The sequence below is a fragment of the Emydura macquarii genome, unplaced genomic scaffold, assembly GCF_026122565.2.
Source record: "Emydura macquarii macquarii isolate MOO-44397 ecotype Brisbane River unplaced genomic scaffold, CSIRO-AGI_Emac_v2 contig_1790, whole genome shotgun sequence".
Classification (NCBI taxonomy): Eukaryota; Metazoa; Chordata; order Testudines; family Chelidae; genus Emydura; species Emydura macquarii.
This window is the reverse complement of record NW_027131927.1, coordinates 24315405-24334966: the sequence shown is the minus strand read 5'-3', so window position 1 is coordinate 24334966 and position 19562 is coordinate 24315405. Positions and strand designations below refer to the sequence as shown.

Genomic DNA, 19562 nt, shown 5'->3' with positions numbered 1-19562 from the left:
GCACATCAGCAGAGGGCTCTAGAATTTTAAGAATGCTGCCTAAACTTTCATCTTAATTGTATCAGATCACATTATGAATATATTTCTTGTAAAGTGAGATAGCTCAAATAAGCAGATGTAAAAAAAAACCAAGTGACCCAGATCAGTGGCTCCCCAGTGCCTTGCAAGAGACTAGCATTTGATGGGTAAAATTGGTCTCTGACTCTTTTGGCTTTATTACCTCTGCAGAATCAGATGACTTAGATGGGACTACGGTGTTGGGTGGAGGAGAACTTTTGGAAGATTCTGTGAAATACATAAGAGATTATGCAAAGTCCTTGAACTCAGTGATATGGATTATTCTTACCTATAAAGAGAAAATATACTAGATTGCTCTTCCAGAGCAGATTTCAAATAATTTTCACAGAGCTTTTCTTTGCCGGGATGGTAGTGATTTCTGCCAGCTTTGTTTGTATTTTTTACCTATTATCTCTCTTGGCCAAGATTTAGGCCTCTTATTTCTATAGCAGTTATGTCAGAGAACTATTGCTGAGGAACTGCTGTACTCTTCCTGTGGAGTTCTTCCTATTTTAGGATCCCAAAGGTTAGAACAGGGAAGTGCCAACTCGCTATAGTAGGACTTGAGGGAGATTCTAGGCTTTCCTGGTGCCAGGGACCAGATAAAAGTACATGTTCCTTAGGACTCATGCTTTACGAGGAGGCTAAGATTCCTGTGCTTTTCAGTGGAAATCCTTTTGTTTCCTGCCAAAAAACTAGTGATGTTCCAGCCATGCTGTCTGAGCAAGCCACTATTGCTCTAGGTAGAGAGAAACTGTCCTGCAAATATTCTAAGTAAATTTCTGCCTCAAACACAACTCCATTGCATTTCTTCCCTTGCTCTCTGAGATCATGGAATAACTAAACATCTCTAGTAACATAGGCCCTAATCCTATTCCCGTTGACAGGGATCAGGTAAGGCCCACAGGATCAGGCCCAGATTTAGGATTCTATACTCATCATGCATGTGTACATTTAACATTAATGGGAACTGTTTCTGTACACTGAATGAGGCCTGGTCTACACTAGAAAATTAGGTTGGCTTAACTGTGTTGCATGGGGATGTGAAAAATCAAAACCTCTAAAATATGTAGTTATGACTTAACTCCCTTTGTAGACAGCAGCAACAGAAGAATTCTTCTATTGACCTAACTAATGCCTCTTGGAGAAGTGGATTACCTATGCCTATGGCAGAACCTCTCCTATTGGCGTAGGTAGTGTCTACACTAGAAAGCCACAGCACTGCTGCAGCTATGCTGGTGTAGCATAGACTAAGCCCTAAGTGTGTCACAATCTAAAATGATTCAGGACTCTGCATAATTTCCATGTCAGACTTTTGTCTGTGTTTATTGTTTGTAGATTTTCTCTGGGTTGCTGGTAAATCTCACAAGCATCGGATCTTGGCTTTTCTGGCTGAAATATTTCAGCATCCCTCGATATGGCCTGACAGTGAGTGCTACATTTTCTGTGCATTGTGCTAGAAACACTTTTGAAAAAAATCACCATTATCTTAGAAGAAATAATGTCAAACTATTACTCCAGTGATAATTGGTAAATACAGTTTGCACAGATATGTTCTACCCATCTCTACATTTTCAGTACAGTGCAATAGGTCTCAGTGTCAGATATGTCATACAAATTAGTAAAGCACAAGAAAATGCAGTCAATAGATAACAGAATCATAACTAGAAGTAGGGCCGGAAAAATTACTTGAGTCATCCTGTCTGATTCTTTGCATGTTGCAGAACTGCTCTCCACAATACACAATTTCCACTAATGTAACTTAGGTATCTGCTATAAAGGTGGTGTTCAATTCCTCTTAGAAATATGAACAACTTGCTACTAACTCACCTGCATTTTTCATTTCTTATGTTTTGGCCATTAGTTACTTCATCTGAAACTGGGCAATTCCCTTTCTTTATTGCCATAACATTTTAATGGCAGCAGGCCTGGGTACCAGTGAGAGATAGGTAATGTTGATGTGGGGTATTTAAAAACTGGATTATGTCAATTTCAGCAATAGCTACCAAGAAGGGGAAAAAGTGGTTTTCTCCTCCACAATAAAAAAAAAAAAAAAATCCTGTTTTTTTCTGCACCTCTTCCACCTTTTTCTATTTAGATTATAAAGTCTTCAGCCAGTGGACTGGCTTATTATGTGTTTGTATGTACCTGGCACAGTAAAGTCCCAGTCTCAATAAGGGCATTTAGGTACTACTCTAACACAAATAAACAACAAACAAGTGCAATCCTTTCAAATGTTTATTTGAGATTATTACAGTGAATGCAATAGTGTTAATCTGAAAGCTGTATCCCCATTCCTCTGTAAAAATGGCCTCTTGTGGCTGATCTTTTGAACTATAGTTGTGTCATCTCTAACCATAATTCATATTTTTTCTGATTTTTGTTACCATTGCCACAGTCGTGTCTTAAAGTGATTTGCAATCCTGAAGACAGTATTTAAAAGATATGCTGTAGTTCAAACAGGAATTTAGGGAACTTCTATGGCCTGTGTATTAGAGAAGGTCAGACTAGATTATCACAATGGGTTCCTTCTGGCTTTATAAATTATGAAATTTAGTAGAGTATACACAGTCAACTTGATCAGTTTTTCAGGGCTGCCAGAGAGAGAAAAAGAGAAAAACTGTCATGCCTCAGGGGCCTGTCAGATAAAATAAATATTTGAAAAAGCTGACAGGAACAGATGTGTGGCTTATATCACAAGAGATATGAGCTAGTTGTATCATTTTAGACCAAAGACATTTTTGCTCTGTTTCAATGAGAAATTTCCATTATGCAGGTTTCCCAATAGCAATCTATGCAGCAGCAGGTCTGGTGCCTGTGGCAAAGACAACATGTACACTTATGTCACAAAGGGGGGTATTTTCACAATATTTTACAAATACTTTAAATGCAGTAACTATGCCTAATGGCCTGTGATGGGATTTTAGATGGGAGAGGTTCTAAGTTACTACAGAGAATTCTTTCCAAGTGTCTGATTGGTGAGTCTTGCCCACATGTTCAGAGTTTAGCTGATTGCCATATTTGGGGTCAGGAAGGAATTTTTCCCCAGGGCAGATTGGCAGAGACCCTGGGGGTTTTCACCTTCCTCTGCCGCATGGGTCATAGGTCACTTGCTTGTTGATTCTCTGTACCTTGAAGTCTTTATAAACATTATTTGAGGATTTCAGTAAGTCAGTCATAGATTAGGGGTCTGTTACAGGAGTGAATGGGTGAGGTTCTGTGGCCTGCATTTTGCAGGTTAAACTAGATGATCATAATGGTCCATTCTGACCTTACTCTATGATTCATCTGAAAATTAGACAACTTTTCAGTGGAAGGAATTTTTCAACACCCTAGAAAAAAGCTTTAATTTTTCAGATCTTGGCTTATGATTGATATATACTTTAAAGGAAACTTGTTGATTTGTTTAGTACGTAGTAATTTAATAAACCTTGTTAGTGGTTCCCCCTTTACTACCTAATATTTTTGTTTTTATCTTTAAAGGCTTTGCAAATTAATGAATTTACAGGTCTAAACTTTTGCCAGAATGCCACCGTGACTGGGGTCAATGTAAGTTGCATCACTTCTAGTCCATTTACAATGTAAGTATGCAGTTATTATGAAGAAGTTCTTAGAAAGAGCCCCAAGTGCAGTAAACTACTAATCTGAGTTTGAGATATTTTGTTGTTGTTTTACCAGGTACCTCAGCTGCTAGTGGATCTATGCTGTTATACCTGAATACCTAGACTCTGGAGCAATCTTTGGTTTTCTAATTCTCACAGACTAAGTCAAATTCAAACCTGGTGTAAGTGTGCATATCTACTGAACTTGAACTCACGTGCTTACACAAGGTCTGAATTTGGCACCAAGCCTCCTTGTGATGTAGAATTTGACTCTATATACCTCTTATAGTAGAAGCAGAAACAAATAGAGGGGAGAGTGGCCTACAAAGAAACTGTCTATGGTACTCCTTTGGCCATCATTACTGTAGTATCTTAGTGCTTCAGAACCTTTATTGTGCAACATTCCTTTGGGGTAGTGAAGTGTAATCGGCATTTTGCACATAACTTGCCCAAGGTCCCACAAGTCTGGCAGAGCAGAATCTGAATCCCGTCTCCCTGATTAGCACCCTAATCACCGCAACCCCATCTGTTTTGCATTGTCAGTACTTAGCACTTTTTAAGGATTACAGCAATACTTATGTCAGAAGACCACTCCACTACCCTGGATAAAACATTTTTTTTAAATTAAAAATGTTACATCTAGAAATGTTCTAATAGACACCACCCATAGTCTGAAAAGGAGATGCTAGAAACCTAACAAAGAAAAATATTTTAGAAAAATACTATTACTTGTTTTTTATCTTAAAGCTGATCTGAAGAAAAAATAGGTTTGTACCCTTTTTTGCTTCTTTCTGATGTAGAATAGGCTTTTAAAAAAACTTTTAACTACAGAAATATCAAGTCTTGCCTTTCCTGTTTTGCTAGAGGTCTCCTGTAGAGGACCAAGAATATAGAATAAGATGTCTCAGTTCCTTAGTCCAGAGGGTTGTATACAACCAATGTTTTCTTCTGTCTGTCAGGCATTTAAGTTATAAACCAACAAATTATGCAGTTTTAAACAATGAATATAAATTACCTGCTCTCCAGTCATTCATTGGGTCTTTTAGGAAAAACTGGTAAAGATAAGACCTAATGGGGAAAAAAATCCTTCCTTTATCAGAAAAAAAAGTCCTACAAACCATGCACCTTGCTAGTCTTCTGCAAAGCAGCAAACAGGAAAAAAGTAGAAGATGCAACGTTTTCCTTTAACCAAAACAGCAGACAAGATTGAAACTTAGATTAATTTCATGAATAAGTGGAAGAACAGAAATGATCTGTGAACCTCAAATATTTGGTAGTTAATTTCAGATAAGCCATGTAAAGTTTAGATATTTAAAACTATTTCAAGTGACCGGCTAGAAAAGGTACATGGGCCTATTTAAAAAAACCCAACATTTGAGAGAACAGGTAGTGATCCTGAACCAGTTTAAGATCTCTTCTTGAAAACCATTTCATAACACAGCACGTTTTCCTTTGTAAGGACCCAACAGACCTTATTCTGGTTACTTATTTGTAATAATTTATTATATATCTAAAATTGCACTTTGAAGTTTTCATGGTCTATTACCAAAGAATACTGAAGGGAAGAGGAATTTTCCTGTGCCTGGTACTTTCTGCTGGGTTCTACTCAGCTAATCTTGTCATACTTTCAGGGTCAGACTTTTTTTTTCTCTGCAATAGGCAACATGTTAACTTGCAAAATTTGCTAGCTTACCATTGAAGCCCTAAGAAATATTAAAGGTCAGAGGCCTCGTGAGAGTAGAGTAACTATTTATGCAGGCTGATGCGAACAGAATAGCTAAAGTTTGAACCTGTTTTTTTCTGACAGGTTAATCTATCTTCAGTCACCATTCTGTTTGTTTGCATTGACCAAAGCATTTTCAGCAAAATTATGAAAACAAGCAAGCTAGATATTCAGTTGATTTTTACAAAAGGTTAATTTCTTAAACTTTAATTTGTATTGACTAGCTGCACTGGAGAAGACTATTTGAAAATGCAAGGCATTGAAGTGTCTGCTTGGGGCATGTGGAGGAACTATGTGGCTCTTCTATGCATGACAATAATCTTCCTTACAATTGCATATTTGAAGCTGCGCTTCCTGAAGAAGTTCTCTTAATTCAACTGTGTTAACAAGCATCTAGTATAACATTACGCACTGAAGTTTTCATAGTGAATGGACTAAAAATGTTTTTTCAAAGATTACATTAAAGATTGTGATAACAAATATGTTCAGTTTTCACTAATAGTACTTACTACTGAGCTACAGCTATTACAAAGGTCTTGTGCACAAAGACAGCAGAGAATTGTTGAGATCTTAACAGTTTAGGCCTGCGATTTCCAGGGACCAAGTAGTGTGGTAGAAGCCCCAGATCAGCAGTAAGAGATGTAAATAGAGAAGCATCTATGACATCCTGAGGCGACAAAGGCCTCATCTGCATTATTTAGAGTGGCAGACAGCTAGCTCAAGAAAGCATATACCCCTAAATGCAAATATATAGTTTAAAAAACTACCTAAAGTGAAATTGGATGAGCATTTAGTTTTTCTATCTAATGCAGATGCTTCTCACTTGGTGCAGGAGGGCAGGGCAGTAAGTGAAACTGAGTAGGCCTTCAATTTCCTTTGGGTGCTACCAATCAGGGAAAAACAGAAGGATCAGTGTGGTCGTGTAGCTGTATGTTTTTAATTTTTAAAACAGCACAGGGATGAGAGAAGCAACGTGTCAAAAATATAGGACACTTAAGACTGGGACTGACTTAAATGCAGCATGTAATTGTTCATAATTCTCATAAACATTGGTTTTTATATGTAAAATCTTTATTAGGAAATAAAGTGCTCAGTATTATAGACCAATAAATCCTTGAAAGGTGGAAGACTTGCATAATTAACAGCTTTCTAATCAGATGAAATGTTAATACAAAGACTTTACATTTACTAAGAAGAAACTCTTTACTCTAGAAACAAAGTAACAATTACAGAAAATCTAAAACTTAAAATGAGATCATAATAAAAAAATGTATAACACATTTGTCTAGCTGCCATGTATTTATTGCATGGCACATTGTCAACAGACAAGGGTAGGCCATGAAAGCTTACTGCACTTCAAAATGAAGTTTGTTATTAAGTAACGACACGTTACAGATGTATAGATGAACAAATAGCTATGAATGCAAACATTTTGGTTTTCATAATTAACATACTAAAGAAAGAAAAGCTTTGTTTGATATTACAGTTTAGAAAAGGTACAATTTTAGAGCATATTTAAAGCCACAGTGATAGCTTAGTGTTTTGAAAAGGCACAGCTTCACAAACCCCTTCCTTATGCAAATTTCTTTAGTGCTGCAGTATAACGTTGCAGCAACACTCAACAGGTCTTGTCTTTATAACAAACCATCACTTTAAGTGAGCATGAGAAACCTCTTTCCTGTGAAACCAGATCATTTGGTGTGATTAGTTTTAAACTTTTAAAATACATTACATATATAATACGGTATTTGGCAGTTTGATATTCCTATGATCCAACAGAGCAAATGCTAATTTGTTTTAGAGGTTGCAAAAACAATTTACCATTCTTCAAATCATTAGTCAACTGACCCCTTAAAATATACCTCATACACAACCCATACTGCTAATTGTCCAGTAATGTAACAAAGTGTTGTATACTACTATTTTGTAAATTTATGTGGATTAATTTCTTATCCACTGGGCACTGGTGGAGCTTGTCCCACAGTCTATTGGGAAATTTCAGCTCTCAGTAGAGGAAAAGTCCCTTCATCCAAGATGACTTAAGTTCCTGAACATGCATTTTCTTGTAAATTTAACATATGAAATGTTTCATTTTATCAAGAGTAAATGCTCTGGTCATATGTAATGTGTCTTGGATGATACCTTAAGATGACTACAAGTACTGATGTACATAGCTATGGGAAAACTGTAATAGTTGTAAGGTGTTTTTGATCCAATACCAAATCAAAAGTACTAACACAATATAAGGTACTTAAGGTTAATTACAGGAAGCAGTTGCTGTAATAAGCAGAATGTGAAAACCACCAGCATCAATAAAAGGCTACTTAACCTTTGGCAATGACATTTTCCTTTGTACACTCTATAAATCTCTGCTCTTCGAATACTGGATACTTTATTGGAATTTTTAGCTTTCTACTCTCCTTTAAACCTACAGTAAGTCTTAAGCACCTGTGAGAGTAAGTGGAGACTCCTGTACTCCACTGCATCAAAATATATATTACTATCAAAACCTGTAAATGTTTACCTTTAATTTTTTGTATAGCAAACAAATCACTTGTCAGTGTTACTTCTAGTGCAGTCTCAACAAATCTTGTAGTAAAAACAGCTGGTTATATTAAAGGCTACAATTTCAAAAGATACAGGAAAAAGAAGGGTACATGCAGAATTATACCCACAATTACCCATGCAGCTCAGGTAAGTGCATACAGAGGGAGCTAATTAGGAACCTGACTATGAATTGGCATGAATATTTACTACAGCTGGTCAGAAATGTTCAAAATGTCAATTCCCCCTCACCCCCCAAAGATTCACTGATGTTTTTCACAACTTGTGGAAATTTTTCAAATAGGTCTAATGTTTACCTAATTTTTGCATGTAACTGTAGAAAGGGTGCTAGGTGCAATTTTGGAAGTGGAGCTCATAGGTTTTCCTTTTTGAAAATTTGCCCCTCAAAGCCAAAGACAGACAAACACAATGATCAAATTAGTAATGTGTAAATAGAAACTGGTCCAATAAATATAGTACCTCACTCACCTTGTCTCTCGTGTAAAGAAGCAGTTCTGTATGAAGTAATATCTGAAGTAAGATGTCACTGGCATATGCTTCTACTTCATAATAAAAATGGTTAGGCTGTCTATGAACTAAACATGAATTTCTGTCTTAGAGAAAAAGGCAATAGTTTATTTGCTTTAAAATAAATTAAAGAAAAATACTATAGGAAAACTCAAGAAGATAATGATTGATGGACACTTTAATTAGTGTCAAATATAATAAACAGGAATAATTATATAGGCTGTCACCTTATTAATTTATTTTAGAATAGGGATTTAAGAATAATATTTTCCATTATAAAGCACTGGAAATCTAAACATTTGAGTTGAAGTTAAATTGCATTTTCGCTATCTATTAATCTAAACTTTTAGAAGAGACTTACTTAACAACTTTGTTAACAACTTTCCAATATTATCTAATGGAAAGTAGATTCTTACAGTCCTATTTTACATAACCAAAATGAGCTCCTGCTAAGTAGCTGCATTAGGGTGGAACTCCTGAGAAAAAGAGAAGAGTTCCATTTACTGAATGAAGACAGAGGAACTGTTTGTAAAACCCTCTGGCACAGATCCTGTAAATTGGTCCTGCTTTGAGCAGAGGGTTGGACTAGATGACCTCCTGAAGTATCTTCAAGCCCTAATATTCTATGATAAGTGTAGCCACTTTCAGCAATGCTAGTGGTAAATTATGGTCCTAAAAGCCAATGTAGCTGGCAATGGGAGTATCACCCTACTTAAGGTAATCTTCTGGTATGTTGGAATCTAACTCCAACTCTGCATCTGCCTCCTGTCTGCTGCTGACAGTGATTGCAGAGTAGATGTCCCTATGGCCTACTGAGCTATCTCCAGCTAGGGATACTGGTAGCTTAGAGCCTATCATAAACTGCTTTATGCAAGGAGACAAGCAAGGTCGTCAGAAGCATAAAGGCCACCTTTGTACCTGGAGCCGCCCTTGTGCACTCTTGGCTATTGTGAGAATCTAGGGCATAGACTAGATTATCTAGTCTGTCTCTATCTCCCTCCATCACAAGCTTGCTCCCAATTGTATGTCTACTGTCCTAGAACTCTGTCCAGCATAGTTTTAGTTATTTAGCTTCCATTTCTCCTGGGAGTTTCTCAGGCTCACAGATCTCACTGTCAGGAAGTTTACTTTGTATACAGTTTAACTGTTTTGAAAATGTCTTAATATATTTATTTGGTAAATATTTCTTTAGCTGTCCTACCAATCACTGAAACTTAAATGTTCATCACTGTTTTTGGAAAACAAATAGTAAACAATGTATTTGTTACAATACAGGGCTTAAATTTTAAAACAACCCATTGAAAAATCATACTACACATGGATGTTGCTCCCACCATTGCCTCCTCCACTTCCATCAATGCCTTCTGTTGACTGAGAGGATGATGGACGAGAATTCCTAGAACGAGGCTGGCTATTCAGTCCAAGTGGTGTTCCCAAGCGGTGACTTATTTGTGAAGCCGTGTCATCTGATTCCCAACGCTCCAGTTCCTCTCGCACTAACCGCTCCATTTGTTCCCTGTGGATTTCATTGTCACGTCCCAATCTTTCATCCTAAATACAAAGAAAGATACAAACTCACAGTGTAATCTTCCAAATTTGATTGTGATTAAAATCTGGAAGAAGGGTATAAAAATAGTCCAAGACATCTCAGATGAATTCATGGCATAAGGTAGGAGGTGGCTTTGTACTGAACCAAGCACTGTATCTTCTCCATAAGAGGTACTGTTGTAGCAGCTGTAGAAAAGTGACAACAGTTTTTTATATTGTGCCCATCAGCATGGTATGGGAGAGCCTTCACATAGGGATGTGTTAATTCACTATGATAACTAGTCACTGACTGGACTTTGATCAAGTGCTTGTAAATAAACACAAAATGGAAACTGATAGTCACTGGCTTGACATTACTAAGGTGCCTACCTCATAGCATCACAGCTCCTTGCAATCCTATGTATAAAGTAGTAAAGAAAAGAAAAGTGGAAACAAACAAGCTCATCATCATACTTGCACTGAAAACAGCTATTTAGTTAGTGATCAGTCAACTGACCAAATCACAACAGGGGTTTCTTACCTCTGTAACTCCATCAAGTAGTCTTCCCAGCACATCTCTCCTTTTCAGTTTGGCCCTCTCCATTGCTTCAAGCTTTACAATAACAGCGTCAATTTTGGAAACGATACTGCCTATGGAATGTTCCATCCGATCCACTCGTCTCACCAGCCTGAAGGCAACACAGATAGTAACATTAAAATTAGCAAATGACATTTTCAAGTCATTAATTTGGTTTTAGCTAATATACTTGTAGGAAGTGGAAAGATTATCAAATGAATGTTTTAGTTCCTATTAAATCTAATGAGTTATTCCATTATCATGGAATAATGTCATTTTTTTCAGCAAGGAAGAGGGACAACAGCAAGTGCAAAATTCCTAAATTCCTTCCCCCAATTTTCTTCTCTTTAGGGGATCACATAAACTGTACAGGAAAGGAGGGCTGGATAGGGCTCACTGAAGCGCTGGTCAGTGCCACTTCTGGTAGTTGCTACAGGTGATTGTACAAGAGGTACACTGCTTAGAAGAGATTATGTCTTCCATAGCATCCTGGATGGAAGATTTTTGGCCCAGAACATGAATCCCAGCACACTGCCACTAGAACACAATCACTTGTGTAATACTTCGAGAGAGAAGGGGAAAAAAAAGTAGAACAGTTGTTAACGCTACTTCTTAAGAGACCCATGCGTTTCCATGGTGATCTGGTCTGTATGCACTCTCTTTGAAGTAGGTGTTTACAGGCTTGCATAATGTTCTACATATATTTAAAAAATCAAATAGTATTACTTTTTCTGAGATAATTTTATCTTTGATGCTGGTTTGACAGTTTGATTATTAAGCCTATGCAGTCTACAGAAATACAGCATCTAGGTTTATTTTTGTTCCCTAGACATAGTTACCTACCTACCCAGCCCACCTGTCAAATGAGTTTCATATAAAAGTTGGTGAATACAGTAGACAACCTTAAAGTTAACGGAATGTTTTAAAGTGAAGGGGATTTAGAAAGCAAGTAAGAAGTGTTAATTATGATGTAATATTTCTAATGGTGTTAATCCCATCCCAAGCAAATCAACGGATATTTATGTTCTATATGGGGGTAAGGAAAATATATCTGACGCATAGGCATTTGATTGTGGACATATTAACTAGTACAATTTGGGGGCATCACACACAGTTGTTGCTGAACAAGGAAGATGATCAATCTGGTTCTAGCTATCCTAAGTTATAACCACTCCATACATCCTTGATGTGACTGGGGCCTACAGAGAGAGACCATGTCAGCCAAAATACACAAGCGTAATACCACTTTTTGCCAATCCTTTTGTTCTATTTAAATCTACAATAACCTTGATTTTTGTCTGATGAAAGAAGAGCAGAGTAGGCTTCTAGAATTACTCTCACATTGCCACTGTTTCTTTCAGGTTGTCAGCCATTGGATGAAAATGGATTAAATTCTTCCACAAACACCTCAGAGCAGACATGTTAACCTGGACTCAGGTGTGATGTGGCTCATCCTTACTGCACCTGCACCAAAGAGGCTCAGGGCTTGTCTACACAACAATTTAGTGTGTGGCAAGCCAGGGTGTGAATCTACAGTGCACTAACTTTCTGCACACTAACTGGCTGTTAGCGCGTTGTAGGTTCACACCAGGGCTTGCTGCACACTAAATTGCCATGTAGATATACCCGCGTTAGACACCAACCAAATTAAAGTAGGAAAAATCCATATTTCAGCAAGTGTCCTCTGCACATTCCTACTTTTGGGATGTGCCAATTGGTGCTGCACTAAGTATGCAGAGTCCATCTTGAGGAACCCCAGTTACAGACAAGTGACCTTCATTTGCACCAATTGTTTTTTTGAGTTGGTTATTTAAATCTGGGAGCTACTATTCCTTTTGTTTCTATTTTCATCCAGGATCCTCTAACTTTAAATGCAGAGAACAATTTTCAAGTAAATAGCTATTTACAAGTTAGCTTTGTAACACATTTCTTAGATGTAATTTGGTTAATATTCAGAATTATAGTGGAGGGCAATGCATATATTAAAAACAAAAAAAAAAAACACACTGCACTACTGCTTACACTTACACTTGGAACTCTTCATATGAAACCCCACTAGAGCTGCTGCCTCTTCTTCTGGAGCTGTGTCCACTGTCCTCATCATCGTCCTCTTCAGAGTCATCCAGACTGCGAGGGAAGCTTCGACCGCTCATTGGACGTGGTAGAGAGCTCCTGTCCAGATCCAGATCCTCCTTCATGAAAAACAAACAAGTTGTTCATAGACTCTCATCTGTGTGGTGAAGGTCAAAAGCTGCATGACCTCATTCACTGCACTACCTCTCACCCTTTCATAGCTTTGCTGGGAGTGATATTACACAACATAATAGATTAGTAAGTGTAAATCTAATGCAAATGGGAATTAGTACTTAAACTCCAAGGATCCAATTGATGGTGTTTTAAGGTCTTCCAATTGCCGGATGACTTACCCTCTCTTTCTCTAGATCATCTCTCATTTGCTGATGTTCGTGTTCTGTCAATTCCTGATCCCCATCCTGGTCATACTTAGTAAATATTGCTTCAATCTCTGCATCTGTGTGGCCCTTCCTGAAAACAAGATAAAATGGACCCCTCATTTTTTTTCATGTTTTGCCAAAAATATTTGGGGGGGGGGGTGAGAGTGAGAACAAAAAAGTCTTAACTATAGCAAATTCTCTAGAAGCCAAAAACATACTTAGTTCAGTGCTGCCTACAAGCCTCCCCATCATGAATCAAAGTTCACTAACCAGGCTGGCAAAGCTTGGTTACGTCACCAACAATTTTGGCCCCAGCCCACTGCTTTAGAGCTTTTTTCTTGCCTAGCAGCATCAGTCTCTCTTTTCTGGATTGCATTTAAGACAGTTTCCACTTTTATATTCCTAATTGTGTCTGACACTGAGAAAACAAAGAGAATGCAGCATCTCTGTCTGACAAACGGGAGCTCTAGTCCTAACATCTGCATGCAGATGACGCTGCAGATCAAAATAGTTCATGAAATTCCCCAGTTTCTGCTTAACAGTATAGGTGACTAAATGAAACTGTATGGGATTTGCAAGAGCACTTGAGGGAGGAAAGATTCTTCATTTGTCTCTCTTTGGGATCAATGAGACAGGAACACATCCAGTATAAGACAACCCCCATCCAGCCCCTTGAAATCCTGCAGGCAACTCAGACTTCAAAGCTATTGAGAGATCTGAGAAAAAAGTCAGCTTGTATCCACCATTATAAAGATTGTTCTCTATGGATTGCAATACCACCTTCACACCATACATATGCCCTTATCAGGACAAAACCACATGTTGAATCAAAAATGCAACTGAGTTCCTCAAATGCTAACTTCTAAACCTTCCAAAAAATAAAAGGCTAGAAGGAGGGCAATGGTTGCTAGCCCTTTTGAGCAGAGTCCTACTTAAATGCAACTACCATATTTCTCTCTGAGTTGTTAATCCTCTTCAATAATGGTGCCAAAACTTTGCTGCTGAGCCTCACTGACCATGAGGTGGCAGGGTCCAACTCATAGCTAGTACAATGCAATAAGCCAAGAAAAGTTAATTACCTATATCCAGCTCAGACCATTAGTCATTATTTCTCTCTTTCCCCAACCTCCATTTTTGTTTGGGGTTTTGTTTCTGCAATGCCCTTGTAATTTCCTGAAACACTGCAGATTTTCCAGCACCATATTTATTTATGCAAGAACCCTTCCATTAGATACAAAAGAAAGTGTAAGCTTTATTACCAATCCACCAGACATGGAAACATTCCTACATATTGTTTTTATTTGCATTAATGGACCTTAAAAAGGACTTCCCTTCCCCTCACACGCTATAGGCCTTGAGGAAATCAGACAGATGCTTTGCATCACAAGTCGCTGGGAATACATTTAAGATACAAAATACTGGTTTCCTTACCCCTTGAGATCCTGTCGTAGTTCATCAAAGTTTAACTTGCCTCCACCTTGTCGCAAGTTCTCTGAAATGTCATCAACAGTAGTTTTTTTCAATTTAAGTTTTATCATGGCTTTATTGTATCCCTAATAGAGAAAAGAAAGAAAATAAAATGTCACTTCTAATGGCATACTTAATTTTGTTTTGCTTTTTGTTTCATGTAAAGAAGACTACCTGCATTCCCGAACGAAGCCAAACCTCATTTAATATTTTCTGATGAGCTTTGAAGGAATGGACAAGATAACCCAGTAAGTCTTATTCCTCTTTCATGTCCCTTTTCTATGACTTATGGTAGGCATACTTGCAGCCACTGACTAGGATTCTAACAGAGCCTAAGGGATTCAGATACCCAACTTCCACTGGAAGTCAATGAGAGTTGGGCATTTAACTCTGTTAGGCACCTTTGAAAATTCCTACCAGCAGCTTTGGGTGTAAAATAAACAATATACTGTTTAATGTATTCATTTTGTAAATCACTATCCAATTTTGAAATAAGTTCTGGGGATGCAATTTTATACCACTTCATCCCAACAATAGAACACTTTTAGTTTTCTCCTCTATTTTAATAACCACATTCAAAACCTTAGAGTATGCTGGCTATAAATCTAGCCATTTTCTATATACGACACAGATTTATAGCTAGGCCAAGATTTATTTATTTATTTATTTTTACATGTACATGATCTTAAAGTTAAGGCCTAACTTTATTAGACAGCCTAAGTAGTGGCTGCACTCAGCAGCTCTCAATATACATATGAATTTGTGACACCCTGCATGTCTGACTGTGCAGTAGAAGGTACTGAAAGTCAGAACTCAAAATAAAGTAACTAAACTAAAAAACCTGGCAGATTTAGAGGTTTAATCTAATCCAATTCCACATCCAGGGATCTTTATCAATGCAGATAGAGCTACTCCACATTGTCACAATCAAGGAGATTGGATGCAGTGTTCCAAGTCTCAGGTTACTAGAATAAACCAACATGAAGTTACATCATTCATTTTAATCCGTACTTAATTCTAACTGACTTGCCTTTAGTGCCCAATGGGGTATTTGCTTTATTCAGCAGTAGATTGGTTGTACTCATTGTTGCCCATATAACAGGTTAGCATTTTATGCAGTAAACCAAGATGTGAGAAACAAGGCAGCATTGATTCTGGAATCTGGCCAAAACAATCTGAGTATTTCTAACAAAATTGTTTTACCTTTTTGATAAGATCAGACAGTTCCATTTCCGCCTTCTGCTGGGCCATATCTGATTTGACCTCTGAGTAAGTATCATTGATAATGGCCAAAAACATGTTCTGTTTAAAAAATTTAAAAATTCAGCTTAAAAATACAACTCTAGAGTTCAACAGTATATCTGACCATTACTGTAGCAATCTCACAAAAACCCTACAAGGTCCAGCTCTGTTGTTTTTATTTATTTATTTTTTTAAAGGAAGGAGTGACCTTAGAAGGTAATATCAACAAGCCAAGACACTGAAATTTAAGGTTCTGCACCCACAACATTATTTACCTGAATCCTGGTCTACACTTACCTGGAGATTCAGCAGCAGTCGACGGGAGTTACACAAACTATGCAGAGTAGCTTGCGTAACTCACGTTGACTGCTGTGCTTCCCTTCTGCGCGGTGTCTTCACTGCGCTGCGCTACGCTACTTGAGGGGGTGGTTTTACTCAGTTGACTTCCTGATCAATTGAGTGGGTCTACACTAACAGCTCAATTGATCCAGAAAGATCAATCTGGCGGTTGCGACTTTGCCACCATCAGTATAGACATGCCCTGAGATTGCAACTAGTTAACAACATGGTTAGTTGATTATTATTCCAACACCTGTGGCAGCTAATGGTGTTCTACCTTGCCAGCAGTCTTTCTAGATGTCTTCTTGTTACAATTTGGCACACTTTCATTGTATTGTGGAGGGGACCCCTATCTCTGCTTGTGTTACTTGCTTGACCATTTTTCTCTGTGTTAAGACATCTCAGAGTGTCATGTTCCACATGATGCCCGTGTTCTTTTGCACACATATCCTCCTGTCCCACTATCCCCTGCTGAGATGATTTTAAACAGCTGCCAAGGTTTTCCCAGAAGGCAGTTATAGAATTTAGACTGCATGACATATGTGCACTACAAACATAGCTGTATTACGAAAAAGTTTGTGTGTGGACATAACTCTTCCATTTTAACCAGGTTAGATGAGAGTGTAACTGATTACAAATGCAGTGGTACTTTTAGTACAGAGCAGATCTAAAAAGAATTCAGCTACCATGCACCATATGTATGCCATATATATACACTTTCTGAATATGAAGTTTGACAAGAATCTAATTGCTATATAAATGATATCGGAAAATAATAGTAAACTATTTCAAATTGTTACATATGCCAAATACTAGACATACACTAACTACGTGAAAGGAGCCATTCCAAAGAGAGTAAATATATATATCAAAATATTGATAAGACACATTTATGCCCAATAAGTGTCTTTGCACAAGACTACATGATTGGAATTACTTGATATTGCTGCAAGTTGTTCCATTCTCATGCAAAAAACATATATTTTACAGTATTTTTTTCTCTAAAAGGAAATTAATTTTAAAAATAAACATCAATTTATCAGTGTGCACCACAGCCAAAGGCCAGGAAAATGAAAGGTAAGCCTGGAGACCCATCCTTGATTTATGCCCAATTTGCCTTTGACTCCACAATAGTAAGTATGGCTTTATATCACAATTTCAGTGACTGCTCTGCTACAGCTCTCAGCACAATTCCATTCAACTCTTAGGACATGTCATACGGTACCTGAAAACAATAATGAGCCCACAAAATATGGTGTAGTACTGCAAATTCCCTGGTGGGCCTGAACATTAAACAAGATAACAGCCACTGAGCAGGAGGCTCATTCTACTACTTAACATAACAACAGAAGTAGGCACAACCTGTTGTGGGGTCATGCCCATCAGTGATGTTACTTAAAAGGGCTTTTTCTCCTGCAAAATACCATCCTCCGTTTGTTTTAACTTTCTGAGATGTTTCACAATGGATTTCAAACCTATGCCCCTCCTAAGCTCATGTGTCCCAAATGCTATTTGGCAAAAACAATGAGAGTCCTGTAGCACCTTAAGACTAACAAATTTCTGCGAGCATAAGCTTTCGTGGGCTGCAACCCACTTGATCAGATGCATCCACGAAAGCTTATGCTCGCAGAAATTTGTTAGTCTTTAAGGTGCTACAGGACTCTCGTTGTTTTTGCTGTATACAGACTAACATGACTACCCCTCTGAAAATATGCTATTTGCTAGCTCACTCTTCCTTGGGCCGGTTACGTTTTAACAAACTTCTGAATCTCATAATAATTCTAACAGAATAGATGCACTCACCACCTGTCACACACAAACACTAACATCCAAAAAGGATATTAAATTCCCATTATATTAGATAAGAGATATCATGAAATAATGTAGAAGTTGTTTCAGACAACAGTACTGAATTAACCACAGAATGTGTGTCAGAAAATTTTTGTCCTGTATAGTAGGTTATCAGCAGTATACCAAATCACCATGCAGGCACCCCAGGTTTGGGAATAACTGAGATTTCCACTCTATATTGGTGGTATCATCAAGGATGATGGTATTTGAAAGCAGTAGTAACAGTATCTAATTAATAGAAAAGTATATATAGATAGTGGGAATGAATTTGAAATTGCTCTCATCACCTAGTGAAATAGGACTATGGATGAACTATGCCAAGGGAAAGTTACTACTCATATTAAAAAAAAAATTTTTTCACTGAAAAAAAGCAATGTGACTTTGACTCTTAAGTCTCTTTGAAAATGTTTACATCTGCTCTCTCTCCATATTAGCATCAAAACCTTGCAGATTTTCCTTTTAGGGGCTAGGTTGCTACAAGAGAGCCCCAATTAGCTCTAAAATCATTAACATTCTGGTCAAAACAAGTTAGGTCTGATCTTTTCTCTACATCTTATTCAAGCAAGTGTACCACTGCTGCATAAATGTGTGCAAATATTTTAACAAATATAGTGTGGTTGATACATTCTGCAGTTGGAAGAGAAGATTAGAAAGACACTGGACAAGCTTATATTCATGGTGGACATAATGCTATCAAAATGAAAGCTCCCAATGACACTGCAAATTGCTCTGATCTTGCAAAAATTTGTGTCTCAGACCACAAGCAATTGTACCACAAAGTCAAAGCAACTTTCAAGAGGTTGTGAACAGATCTCATCTCAAGGATATTGCATCTAATAATGAAACATGGTTAGGGGAGAGGGTGGTAAGAGAGTCTTTCTTCCACTCCCAACTCCTTAGTTCATTAAAGTAATATGATACGTATTCAGTATCAGTGTTAAGGGATAGTGCACGGACTCACTCATTCAATGGTAATTTAATGTCTGAATTTCTTCTTCAGATTCCAGTAACATTCAGCCCTGAACATGAGCACTGTTTATAAATAAAGATGCAGTCAGTATGTATGGGGGAATACTGCAATTCCTCACCATAATGCTGTTCATCTACTTGTGAAGAGTTTATATACCAAGTCACTGCTTAGATTTAAGAATAAAATAAAATATTCTTTAATCAGGAAACATTTGAAGGGCTGTGGCAGGGGCAGAGAAATGCAATGCAACTTTATTTTGAAAGACAAATTGAGTATAGAGATGGGCTTCCCTTAAAGGTTAAGTTTCCAGCTGTGTTGTAATCTTACTATAACCAAAAATAATAGGAGAGATGTAAAGATGAAAGTAACTGAAAACTCAACTGTGCCACCTGCCCCCCTCCATAAACAAAGGCTTACATACCAAAAGAATGAAGAACATAAAGAACACAAATGTAGTGAAATAAATTGGTCCCAAAACTCTGTTAGCTTCTTCAACTTCTGTAAAGTTAAAGTCTCCCAAAATGATGCGGAACTGAGTAAAGCTTTAAAAACAAAATAAAAACATGTCCAGCTGTTAACATTTTTTAATTCTGGCAGCAATTTGTGACATTTCACTATTCTGAGCTGAGCACTTTCATTATGGAATGCGGTGGAGGGGAGAGGAAGTGTGGCGGGGGAACTA

The 19562-nt window shown here is 37.6% G+C and overlaps 2 protein-coding genes across 2 annotated transcripts in view; one reads left to right on the top strand and one right to left on the bottom strand.

Annotated features, from left to right (window-relative positions):
* Nucleotides 1-5848, top strand: part of LOC137159019 (broad substrate specificity ATP-binding cassette transporter ABCG2-like) — a 38948-nt gene extending 33100 nt beyond the window's left edge. Inside the window, exons 14-16 of the mRNA XM_067557153.1 lie at nucleotides 1396-1485; nucleotides 3541-3638; nucleotides 5607-5848. Coding sequence (XP_067413254.1) covers nucleotides 1396-1485; nucleotides 3541-3638; nucleotides 5607-5754 — 336 coding nt within the window. The 3' untranslated portion in view covers nucleotides 5755-5848. The remainder of the gene's footprint in view (nucleotides 1-1395; nucleotides 1486-3540; nucleotides 3639-5606) is intronic.
* Nucleotides 5849-6419: 571 nt separating this feature from the next.
* PKD2 (polycystin 2, transient receptor potential cation channel) overlaps nucleotides 6420-19562 on the bottom strand; it is a 40648-nt gene continuing 27505 nt past the window's right edge. Inside the window, exons 9-15 of the mRNA XM_067557151.1 lie at nucleotides 19302-19422; nucleotides 15682-15780; nucleotides 14443-14564; nucleotides 12985-13102; nucleotides 12587-12750; nucleotides 10523-10670; nucleotides 6420-10005 (exon numbers count right to left, since the gene is read on the bottom strand). Coding sequence (XP_067413252.1) covers nucleotides 9766-10005; nucleotides 10523-10670; nucleotides 12587-12750; nucleotides 12985-13102; nucleotides 14443-14564; nucleotides 15682-15780; nucleotides 19302-19422 — 1012 coding nt within the window. The 3' untranslated portion in view covers nucleotides 6420-9765. The remainder of the gene's footprint in view (nucleotides 10006-10522; nucleotides 10671-12586; nucleotides 12751-12984; nucleotides 13103-14442; nucleotides 14565-15681; nucleotides 15781-19301; nucleotides 19423-19562) is intronic.